Consider the following 12,518-nt stretch of genomic DNA (forward strand, 5'->3'; position numbering starts at 1 on the left):
GGCAGGCTAGTGCAGTTGAGATGACTACTGACATAGATTAATGTTCCTTCTAAATGAAACCCCTTCCTGCAACATCATCGTTGTTGTTTTTGTTCAGTTGCTAAGTCGTGTCCAACATCATTGACTTATAAAAATTCCAGTTTGAATATGGGCAAAGTAAATTTCCCAGAGAAATTAGCACAACTCCTAAATAGTAGGGAAGAAAATACATTTTATTTTTCCATTGAGAAAATGCATGAGAGATACATACAAGTTCTTTTCAAAGTTAAATATATATATGTGTGTAAATACATTATCTTTCATTAATTTCCTAGTGTTCTTTATTATCATTTTTCTTTATTGTTAGTATATTTAGAGAAAAATAATTATAATTGATAATTCCCCGGTATATTAAAATTAATATTTAACAAAAATGGTAACCTAGATTCTCAGTTTACCAATATTTGCCAAGATAATTGAAAGAGTATTTGATTAATAATTACAGACAGTGCCAAAAATGGGGATCTGTGTGCTGAGAAGAGAGAAGAAAGGTAGAACAAATAAGAAAATGGAAGTCTGTTTGCTGGGAATACGTAAACTTGATGAAAGCTGAAGCAAAATACATGAGCCCACTGGGATGTTATTTTTACCTCTTAAAGGTTGTAGCTAACTGTGCAGTGAAAGGCTGATAGAACCAAAGCCCGAGTGATATTTTATTTTTATTTATTTTATGTTTTATTTTTTGATATGTATTTCTTTATTTTTTACTGCACTGGGTCTTCATTGCCACCTTTGGGGTCTTTAGTTATGGCATTTGGGACCTAGTTCCCTGAACAGAGATTGAACTCAGGACCCTTGCATTGGGAGCACAGAATCTTAACCACTGGACCACCAGGAAAGGCCCCTGAATGGCATTTTAGATTCTTCTCTGCTTAGGTATTGACCTGAAAATGTCTGACAAAGTGATGTAACTTACATGTAGGGTATTACCAAAATTCTGTGTGCTTAGAATGTCTTCTGAAATGATACTGTTCATTTATTTATTCTTTTATCTCAAAAGATAAAAGCGCTCTTTCCTGAGCTCTTACTAAGAACCAGATAATATCTAGTGGTTGGATATAGGATCAGTGTACAGGACAAAGTAACTTTGCCCATAGCATTTATATTCTGTTGGAGGGGGAGAGCAATAAGAAAAATAAATAAATACACGCATGACCAGTAAGTGATCTTCTTGGCGACAGTGTCCTAGTTACCCAGAGTCACCAAGGAGACATCCAAAACTGGGGTACAGAGATTTCAGTACTATCTGTGCAATATCAGATAAATAGAGGGCACTTTGCATGTGCCAGACTTATGTAATATTTTGCTACGAGGGTGGGTAAAACAGAGATGGCTCCTGACTTCATGCATTTTTTGCTCCCCTCAGCTATAGAATGAGTTGTGCAGAGAATCACTCAGACCTACTCGGAGTCTACTATTCATTCCATCTTGCTTCTGTGTACAAAGACCGCATCCCTGTTCCAAGCTCTTGACCTGGAGGGAAGCCTGGCAGGGCAGGACCAACCAGTTGAGCAACAAAGGAAAGAAACGGAATGTTCAGGAGTGTGAGAGGCGGCAGGGATAGATGAAGCCGTGCCTGAGAGAGCCTTCCAGAGCCCAGATCCACAGTCACATTCAGGTTCAGGGAGCAGGAATCTAAAGAAGATCCCAGAAGAACAAGAGTCTGAGAGAAAGGAAAAGAAGAACAAGAAATAGGAGGGTGAATAAGCCAGGAAGTTGTGCAACTGCCTGGGGCAGTTGATTTGCTTCTGCTGAATGTGCGTAGTCTCCTAGAAGTGCTTTCCATGGGTTGTTTCACTTCCTTTGAAGTCCCCAAATGCCTGGGAACTGCTTTTCAAAGAGTGTAGACAGGCTCTCCTGCTTACCTGCTTGTGCATTTAAAGGTGCACCTTTTCAAAGAATGGTTTGAATCACCGGTGGAGTGAATCACACCATGAGCAAAGTGAGACCTCCCGACCAGGTCAGCACCAACTCCTGACCCGACTCCATTCAGCACCCAGTCATCCAGTGTCTTTCAGGATCCGAGTGCTGGCTGGATATTGGGAACAGAAAGCAGAGCAGGGCTCCTGCTGCTGGGGAGACCAGAGATGCCATGTTTCAATAACTACCAAAAGGCCCTCGAAGCAATATTTGGTAGTGTTCTTGTAGCTCCCTGAAATGGACATATACCCAAAGGACTAGGGGCTGGGCTTTTGTTTATCATTCTGGAACAAATTTGGCCATTTTTAAAGCTGTATAATCATAAACACATGTTATTATTATTATTTTTAAAGACTTGGTTTATTATGAAAATGTAATTGACCCATCAGGGTTTTTTTCCTATCACCCCCTCAGTGCTCTGCAAATATAAAATCATAAAAAGCAGAGACTATGATTTATTTCTTGATCCCTGGAATCTATCATGGTGCCTGTACATAATATATTTGTTAGGTGGCTGGAAATCTCCAGAAGATATTTCATGGTCATCATTTTGAAATTATTGTAAAATTAAAAACTCTATATCAATATTTGAGATAGAAATTGTACAGCTTTTAATTTTCCTCATATTTTCATTAAAAAAGACATTAGGAAGTCCGACATGTTATAATATATTGCAATATTTTCTCTTTTTGAAAAATAACTGAAAACCAAAAAAAGCCATGCACAGCTTGTTCCAATAACACTCTCACCCATTGTGGTCTGAAGTTGGTTTTAAGTAAAGCACTTAATGTCTAACCCTATTAAAATTTGCAAACACTGGTGGCCTAAGGCAGACAGAATCTTAATTTGAATTTTAAGTGGAAAGTTAATTGTTTTGTAAATTAATCAGTAACATGGCTTAGCTCTATTTGCCCGGTTAATTACTTTTCCCTATCCTGTTAATTCCAACTTTACAAGAGAAACTCATTTCTCGAACTCCCCTATTCACTGTTTGCTCATAAGGACGTGCGGTTTCCAAGTGTGTGGTCTTTTCAGTTATACATTTTCATCTTACAGATTCTCATATTGAACAATGGCTTTTGCCATAGGGAATGGAGAGGCCTTGTCCTGCTCAAAATGCTATTGAAAACCTACTATGTGCAGAGCATTTTTTCAGAGAACAATAAGAGATAAAACTATAAAATGATGCAAGCCATGAGTCAGATTTGGAGCCAGGTCTATAAGGAATAGTGAATGAATCAAGAGTATGACCTCAGATGTGTGACAGACTGGAATTCCTCCACTGGCCTTATTACCAGTTAGTTGTAGGACTTTGGGTGGTTCATTTATTTAAACTCCATAGTTGGAGCTTTCTTAGTAAAACTGATTCTATAATGTCGTCCTGCTCAGTCGATAAGTCAGGTGTCTGACTCTTCACGACCCTATGGACTATAGCTTGCCAGGCTTCTCTGTCCATGGGATTCCCCAGGCAAGAATACTGGAGTGGGTTGCAATTCCTTCTCCAGGGGATCTTCCTGACCCAGGAATTGAATCCCCATCTCCTGCATTGCAGGCCAATTCTTTACCTCTGAGCCATCAGGGAAGCCCAATATGATAAGAGTATTATTCTAATAATGTAGTTGAAAGGATCAAATCATATAATTAATTAATACATTATGTTGTGTAATAGTCTTACTTGTTAATATAATTTAATATCTATTGAATAGTTCTTAAGATTAGCATAACAGTATGGAATCACATTGAAGATATTATCTTACATGTTTTTTTCTTTTTCCTTCCTCTTTGTCATTAACTTGAGTTAAACTCATTGTGAATAGATGGACATCCAAAATTAAATTTTGAGAAATGCTCTTTTTTGGCCCTATTCATGATTGAATGTTACAATTTCTGGTCCCAATTAATATCTCCACCTGACCAGAAAATTGTTTCATCTGTTAAGGGAGATGATGATTTTGTTTCTGAATTTTGTCATGGACCCTTTGCTTTTATCATTCAAAGGTGCACATCATTCTTTACATTTTAGTAGAAACATTATGACATGAAATGAAAAGATTAAGAAAATAGTCTTTCAAGCAGTTCCACAAATAACCATGTGGAACACTGTTTTATGCAATTTACAAATGTTTTTCATTTTGGCTTTATATCAAAAATAAAACAGTTGCTCTTGAGCCACTGAAAAGAACGATTTCAGTGGACAAATAAAAGTAACTCTTGTATCATTCCTCTGCTGATCACCAATAAGTTCTGTAAAATGCAAAGGAAAGTTTTCTTGGATTACAATAAGCTGAGAGCACTGATACATGAAGTGGTTCACTTCATTGCACCAAAATTGTTTAATTCCCCTTTAGCCAAATACGTGTCCAGCACTGATTTGATCATTAAGTACCATGACCTAGTCTGGACCAAGAAGCTACCAAGATGGAGATGACAATGAGAAATAGATAAGAAAGGGATGCCAAATAATGATTTCTGAGTGGGGGACTCTCTGAAATTTTAGATAGGATATAATTGTGGTGTGATTTCCCCAGGAGAAACTGCACTGAATAGAGTATCAAAATATACTTCAAATATCAAGAATCAGATATTTGACCCCCCCCCCCGCAAAAAAAAAAAAAAAAAACACAAAGTCTGGCCATACAAATAGTTTTCAATAATGTGCTACAGGGGAAAAAAAATGTGTTGGACAAATTTTGTTTTTTCGTTAACTTTGATCACATGTGTTCATATAAGAGAGTCCCTTCCTCTAGTTTCCTTTAAGAGATTGTAGGCAAGACAAGACACAACGTGGAATTTAGATCTGAATCTAGGTTCTATATCTGCGGATTTGGCAAACCAAAGCCGTATGGCCTTAGAAAAGCCACAGTCTTTCCTGAATTCATTCAGTTATAAAATGGAGTTAATAAGCCTTACTTCATAGGGATGTTTTAAATGTGAGATGTAGTGCATGTAAGTAACCTGTGATATTGGGACCATTTAATACTCTGTAGCTATTATTATTACTGATAAACTTCAGCTTCTTAAAAAAAAAAAATCACAAATCATTAGAAGTAGGATGGTTGGAACTTCCCTGATGGTCCAGTGGGTTAGGAATCCGCACTTCCAATGCAGTGAAGTGAAAGTGAAAATGTTAGTTGCTCAGTCATGTCTGTGTCTTTGCACTGATCCCATGGACTAGAAGCCACCTGGCTCCTCTGTCCATGGGGTTTTCCAAGCAAGATTACTGGAGTGGGTTGCCATTCCCTTCTCCAGGGGATCTTGGATTGACCCCAGGTCTCCCACATCGTGGGCAGATTCTTTACCCTCTGAGCCAGGCAGAGTTTTAATCTCTGGTTGGGAAACTAAGATTCCACATGCCCCATGTCTTGGCCAAACAAACAAACAAGAAATAAAACAAAAATATAAGGTTTACTAAAAAAAATCACAGCAAGATCTTTTTTGGCTCACCTCCTAAAGCAGTGAAAGTAAAAATGAAAATAAACAAATGGGACCTACTTAAACTTCAAACTATGAGCAATAACCTGGACAAGGAAGCAACCCAGGTGTCCACTGACAGATTAATGGATAAAGAAGATGTGACACATACATACATACAGAAGTCATTTCTAAGCAGAACAAATAAAGAGGTGGCAAATACAAGAGAGCTGCTAATGGAACTTTGAGAACAGAGAATATTATTAAGGACAAATAGGATGATAGTTCGAGAACATGTGGCAGTGTCCAAGATTAATTTGGGAACAACAAACAAAGAGGCCTATTGATGTGTACACTTTTTTCCTCAGGACAAGATGGCCAGCCAAGTGCAGTTAATTAACAGTGAAAAATAATTAAAAATAAACACAGATTTAAAACTCACAACACAACAGAAGAAAAAAAAATAAATACAAAAACAAATCCAGAAAACAATAGAAATTGGCAACAGCTTGATAGGCAGAAACAAAGATTACTACAAGCAGTGGTGAAAATTAATAGGAACCCCAGACTAAAGAGTTGTTGGTTAGGGATTAACTGCTAGAACAATAAGGATAATAATAGCAAGGGCAATGTGACAGTGACATTTTGTGCTATTATTTATAAAGTAGCAGCATTTGCATGTGTTATGTAGTTGTCAGGACTAAATTTAATTTGGTAAATTTAATTGTCAAACTTAAATCAAGTTTCTGATAATGTAGACAAAAGGGAGATCTCCAGAGAGCAAGGGAACACAGAGGGTCAACATGAACATGGTAGTCTTTGTAGGTTCTAAGTAATATTTTAGTTCTTCCATAGAAATGGAAATAGAAATGATAGAATAACCTGAGTAGGTGGCTCTGTTGCTCTGAATTAAAGAACAGTTAAAAAAAAAAAAAAGCCTTAATCTGCTAATTCTTTCACCATTACTGCTCTCTGAACTGCAAGTTAATCTTCTCAAGAATTTGATATTATAGAAAATATAAGCAATGAACTTGACTCTAAAAAAATTGTCTTATTTATTATGTCTGGCTGTGTTGGGTCTTCACTGTTGCCCAGGCTTTTCTCTAGTTGCGGCAAGCGGGAGTTACTTTCCTGGTGGCTTCCCACTGCTGGGGCCTTCTTGTTGCGGTGCACCAGCTCTAGGGGTGTAGGCTTCAGTAGTTGTGGCGTGTGGGCTCAGTATTTGCATCTTGGGGCTCTAGGGCACAGACTCAATAATTACGGTGCAAGAGTTCAGTTGTTCTGCAGCAAGTGGGATCTCCCCAGACCAGGGATCGAACCCAGCTCTCCTGCAATGGCAGCCAGATTCTTCACCACTGAGCCACCAGGGAAGCCCTGAACTTGACATTTTAAGCTCTGAATTTCGGGACTTCTGTCCCCAGCAAACTTGTCCCTGGACATGCTTCCCTATCTTTCTCATTTCCTCTGACCTTTGGGGCAGAGTTATTTCAGAATATCATAGGGTAAATTTAAGAAACCTTTCTGAATGCCCTGGGCTAGTTCCTGACAGGACAGCTAACTCTGTAATTATTCTATTGCTAACCCAAGGCTGATTTTGCTTTCTGATCCTAATCTTTTGGCTAAGAAAATCTCAGGAGTGAAGTAGTAATATTTTTGGAATGAGGAAAATATTTTTTTGTGTGAAATAAGGTCCTGGTAAAGCTGAATGCTTCAGGGAAGAGAGATTTGATAGTGAACAAAGCCAACAGGTACATCAATCCATAGCTGGGAGGCAGTTCCTATAAAGGCCAAGGCTCTCAAATACAATGGATCTCTATTTCTGTCTCTGGTTTCCTGTTTTATGTGGATATTCTGCAATATTCCAACAGAGCTGCTAAAAATATATATCACACACAGAGTTAGAAAAGAAATTTTGATTTGCCTCCCTATGAATATAAATATATATAGACACACATACATATGTATCTATGTTGTTGTTCGGTCGCTAAGTCATGTCTGACTCTTTGTGACCCCATGGAATGCAGCACATCAGGCTTCCCTGTCCTCCACTATCTCCTGGAGTTTGCTCAAGTTCAAATATATACATGTATATACATTTTTATTTTAGTTTGTCATTATCTCAACCAGTTATGTCATATTTTTTTCATTTTCCAATTGTATGGTCCTTCCCTTTGCCCAGGTTGGCAAACCAAGATGATAATAATAACAATAAAAATAATAATCTACTGTTTTGATTTCAACTCTCTTTTTATGGATTGCAGATTATTTTCTCAAGTTTAACTTAATTCCCCCTTGACTGCAAATGTTTAACTGATACAAGTCTGAAAGAGAAAATGCTGTACTTTTTGTCAGAAAGAAGGAGATGCTCTAAGTTCATTTTTAAATGAGCCCAACACATGAGGAAAATTACTGTAAATATGAAATTTTAATTTTTTTCTTAATTTCAACAGGTTCATTCTAATAAAATAATAACAGCTTGGCCTACTAGACATTCCTTTTTTTTTTTTCTTTTATAAGACAGTTTACTTTAGCAACTTCTCCTCCTCCTTAAAAGTACTGTTTTTTTAAATCTCTATATCTCTATGAACCACTCAGATTTTTTGGACCATTAAATTTTCAAAGTTTAACAAGTGAGCAGGAAACACACCCTTCCATACCCTGAGTTAAGCTAGTACAAGGAAGCAGAGAAGTAAAATTGTAAATAAAGGATCTTTTTTAAATGCACAAATGAAAGGAAACTAAAGTTTGAATCTTGGAAAGACAGGACAGTGTATTCAAGGTATCCTCTGGGAGAAAACTGCTGGGGGAGTTTCCTCAAATCAACATGAATGTTTGTTTTAGTTCCATTGCTGTCATCATTATTATTTTGAGAAGAAAAAGTCCAAAAATGCATTACATTTACAGGCTTCTACCTTTTACTGTAAGGAAACAGTTGAATACAACTTAGCACAAGGCACATCCCACTCCTCTTGCAGACATGGTATTAAACACGTGTAATTGACAAATTTAGTTGATTTGCTGAATATAGTCACTTTGTCCTATACATTTTTATTTAGAGGTACCAGCCATTTGTATACACCTAAAACTTGCACCTGGCTTAAAGCTCAACATTCAGAAAACTAAGATCATGGCATCTGGTCCCATCACCTCATGGGAAATAGATGGGGAGACAGTGGAAACAGGGTCAGACTTTATTTTGGGGGGCTCTAACATCACTGCAGATGGTGAGTGCAGCCATGAAATTAAAAGACGCTTACTCCTTGGAAGGAAAGTTATGACCAACCTAGATAGCATATTAAAAAGCAGAGACATTATTTTGCCAACAAAGGTCCGTCTGGTCAAGGCTATGGTTTTTCCAGTGGTCATGTATGGATGTGAGAGTTGGACTGTGAAGAAAGCTGAGTGCCGAAAAATTGATGCTTTTGAACTGTGGTGTTGGAGAAGACTCTTGAGAGTCCCCTGGACTGCAAGGAGATCCAATCAGTCCATCTTGAAGGCGATCAGTCCTGGGTGTTCATTGGAAGGACTGATGCTGAAGCTGAAACTCCAATACTTTGGCCACCTCATGCGAAGAGTTGACTCATTGGAAAAGACCCTGATGCTGGGAGTGATTGGGGGTAGGAGGAGAAGGGGATGACAGAGGATGAGATGGCTGGATGGCATCACCGACTCGATGGGCATGAGTTTGTGTAAACTCCGGGAGTTTGTGATGGACAGGGAGGCCTGGTGTGCTGCGATTCATGGGGTCGCAAAGAGTCGGACACGACTGAGCCACTGAACTGAACTGAAAACTTGCACCAGTTGCAGAATTCTAGTTGCTTAGGTCTAGGAAGACAGAAAAGATAAAGCTGCAGAAGGAGATAGCAACCTGTAAGTCAAGCCATCATTTAATTACTATTGTGAGTACTTGCTACATAGGAATCCAGAAAAAGAAACCAGAAGAGAATCACATGGATTTTTTTTCTCTTTTTTTTTTTTCCTTATAAATTAAGATTATCAGGTATATACCAATGAGTGGTTTCCCTAGCTCAAAAGAAAACAATACGTGTTTGGTGCCATGGAGGAGGACAAGACTATGTATTTAATTACTTTAGCCTTATTTGTCCCTTGGCATGATCTATTCCCTGATTTCACCCCAGTCAAGCTTGCTTTGAAGTCGCTGAGAAATTAAATCAACCACTTGGATCATATGTGTCCCAAAGAATGTGGTTTCTCAGGTATGAGCAATCTATCAGTCCCCCGATCTCCTTTCACTTTGGCATTCTGACAATCCTAGCAAATTCTCAGGCAAAGATTGCAGTTTATGTTTTGGTCATAGCAGCCCTTACTCAAAGTTTTAGAATCGCCAGTTCAAGGTACAGCTTTCACATCTCAAGGGACTGGTACATTTCTTGACGATTGTGCAAACATTCTTAATTATGCCTCCAGGTAAACATACTGCTGTCTTCTTGGACTACTGAGAAGTACAAAGAATGTTTATGTGCAGGTCCAGTCCTTCCAAGTATTTCTTGTGGGCTTAGACACACCTGAGTTACCACCCCCCTCTTATTGGCTGAGAAAGTTGCCCCACCTGATTTGTAACTTTACCCGCCACAGTCAGTAGCTGGGGGCAACTCGGCCAGCCAACACTGGATTTAATCTAGTTAGAAGTAGCCGAGCAGCTCTTATTTGAAAAAACCCCTGAGTTCTGAGTTCATTACTGCAGGAAACCTGCTCTCCCTCGGGGCGCAGAGAACCTGGCTTCAGAGCAGCCTCATAAGCTCAGGCGTCTGCTCGGATAAAACCCAACCTGGAGGAGAATGGCTACCTACGCCCTGCAAATCGCCGGGCTGGTGCTCGGTGGTGTGGGCATGGTGGGCACAGTGGCTGTCACGGTCATGCCTCAGTGGAGAGTGTCTGCCTTCATTGGAAGCAACATTGTGGTCTTTGAAAACCTCTGGGAAGGACTGTGGATGAGTTGCATGAGGCATGCTAACATCAGAATGCAGTGCAAAATCTACGATTCGCTGCTGGCTCTCTCTCCAGACCTGCAGGCAGCCAGAGGACTGATGTGTGCCGCTTCCGTGCTCGCCTTCCTGGCTTTCATGACGGCCGTCCTTGGCATGCAGTGTACCAGGTGCGCGGGGGACGACGAGACGGTGAAAGGTCACTTTCTGCTGACCGCTGGAGTGCTCTTCATCATCACAGGCCTCGTGGTGCTCATCCCCGTGAGCTGGGTTGCCAACTCCATCATCAGAGACTTCTACAACCCAATAGTGGACATTGCCCAAAAACGGGAGCTGGGAGAAGCCCTCTACATCGGCTGGACCACGGCCCTGGTGCTGATCGTCGGAGGGACGCTGTTCTGTTGTGTTTCTTGTTGCCAGGAAAAGAGCAGTAGCTACAGATACTCCATCCCGTCCCACCGAACAACCCAGAAGAGCTACCACACCGCGAAGAAGTCGCCGAGCGTGTACTCCAGAAGTCAGTACGTGTAGTTATGTCTCTTTTTGAACTACCTAGAAAGCCACCCAGGTGACATAGATGTCCACTCTTTCCAAAACTGAGACCCAAGGGAACATTGATTGGCTGTTCTTAACTGCCCAGCATTACTCACAGGATCTAATTACATCAGCTCTTTATGATTCTATCATCGATTTCAGGTGAATGACAAATTGTATACATTGCTTTGATTATTCTGGAAAGAACAGCAATTTGTTTTCTAAAATGGTTCGTGTGTTTTCTCCTTTTATTAGTTACTTCAAAATGACATTGTTAGAGACAATTCTTTTATAACTGTGATTTCTCTATGACAGAGTGTTATGTATATAGTTGAGAGTGACGTTTCTGTGTCACATTAAGTAGACACAGGCTTATATAGTTCTGTTTTAAATGAAACACTGATTCATTACACTGAACAAATAGAATTCAACTATTGCTTTTCAGGGGAACCAGGGGTAAGATTGAAGAAGGTTAATATTAATTGTTTAAAAACAGCTTAGTGATGAATGCACTTGATTTATAATGAAGGTTAAAACGAAAGCTTTAATCAGCAGGGTAAAGGGAGCTAAATGGCTTTTTGATATCTCGTTTTTCAGCCTAGGAGTTAGAAATCTGAATTCCTTTCTCATCATTCTCCAGAGGCCTTCCTTTTCTTGTATATTAAATGATCGCCTTTTAAAAGGCAGATATTTTGTCAAGGGGCTTTGCATTCAAACTGCTTTTCCAGAGCTATACTAAGAAGAAAGATAAAGCTATAGTCTAAGAAATATTAAAGACTTTAAGAAAGTGAAGATTTTTTTTCCTCAAGTTTTTGTGGTTGGAGAAGGATGCATTTTGACAAGAAATCTTATATATATACATATATATATGAATATTTTAATAACTATTTGTATAGAGACCTTGGACTTTCATTAATATAAATAACAGAAGAGAAAAATTTTATTTCTTTATTTGATTTCCAAAAAAATAAAACCAAGTTGTCCTTTGTGAACTGCATCTTCTTATATGTGGATATTTAAGTCAAAATTGTCATTTCAGTTTCCAAAGGTGAAATTTTCATTTGTTCCAATTTTGTTCAGTTTTACTAAGGTACAAGTATACTATATCTTTGTGTTTCCCTCCAGATTTGACTGAACTGTTAATCTGATTTGAAAGTTTGTATATATATTTTTCTAGCTTAATCGACTATGTGTATCTGCTTTATATCCTTTGTATTAATAAATTGTGCTTTTGATATTAATTTGATATTTCATTTTTCTTCATTTTTAAAATATTTTAATAACTTGTAAAGAGTTTTTAGAAACCTGATATTTTCAGCTTTGCAATTAAGAAAAGGCTTTCAAAATCACATTTTAAAGATAATGATAGATTCAGCATTAATTTTTGAGAATACAGAGTATCATATATCATTTAACATGATATGCTTACCATGATTGGATTCACACACTAGTATTTGATGCTGATAATATATTTGTAATTTTTGAAGATAATACTATAGGTTCCAAAAATCTATATCCTGCAAATATTATTATTATGTAATAGCTATTTATGTACAAACTTTCCATAGGGAAATATGTCCCTGCCTCTGAGAAATAGTGTTAATTAATAACAGTGGGTAATGTTTTAGGCACATGTGTTTTAAACTAAGACCTCTGTTGTTTTTTATG

The 12,518-nt window shown here is 38.3% G+C and overlaps 1 protein-coding gene across 1 annotated transcript; it reads left to right on the forward strand.

Annotated features, from left to right (window-relative positions):
- Window positions 1-9,949: 9,949 nt before the first annotated feature.
- On the forward strand, window positions 9,950-12,093 carry CLDN8 (claudin 8). Its single transcript, XM_043448874.1, has one exon. It carries the CDS (start codon window positions 10,170-10,172, stop codon window positions 10,845-10,847), a length of 678 nt encoding a protein of 225 aa, XP_043304809.1. The 5' UTR covers window positions 9,950-10,169; the 3' UTR covers window positions 10,848-12,093.
- Window positions 12,094-12,518: the final 425 nt, after the last annotated feature.

Source organism: Cervus canadensis, chromosome 27 (assembly GCF_019320065.1).
Source record: "Cervus canadensis isolate Bull #8, Minnesota chromosome 27, ASM1932006v1, whole genome shotgun sequence".
Taxonomy (NCBI): Eukaryota; Metazoa; Chordata; class Mammalia; order Artiodactyla; family Cervidae; genus Cervus; species Cervus canadensis.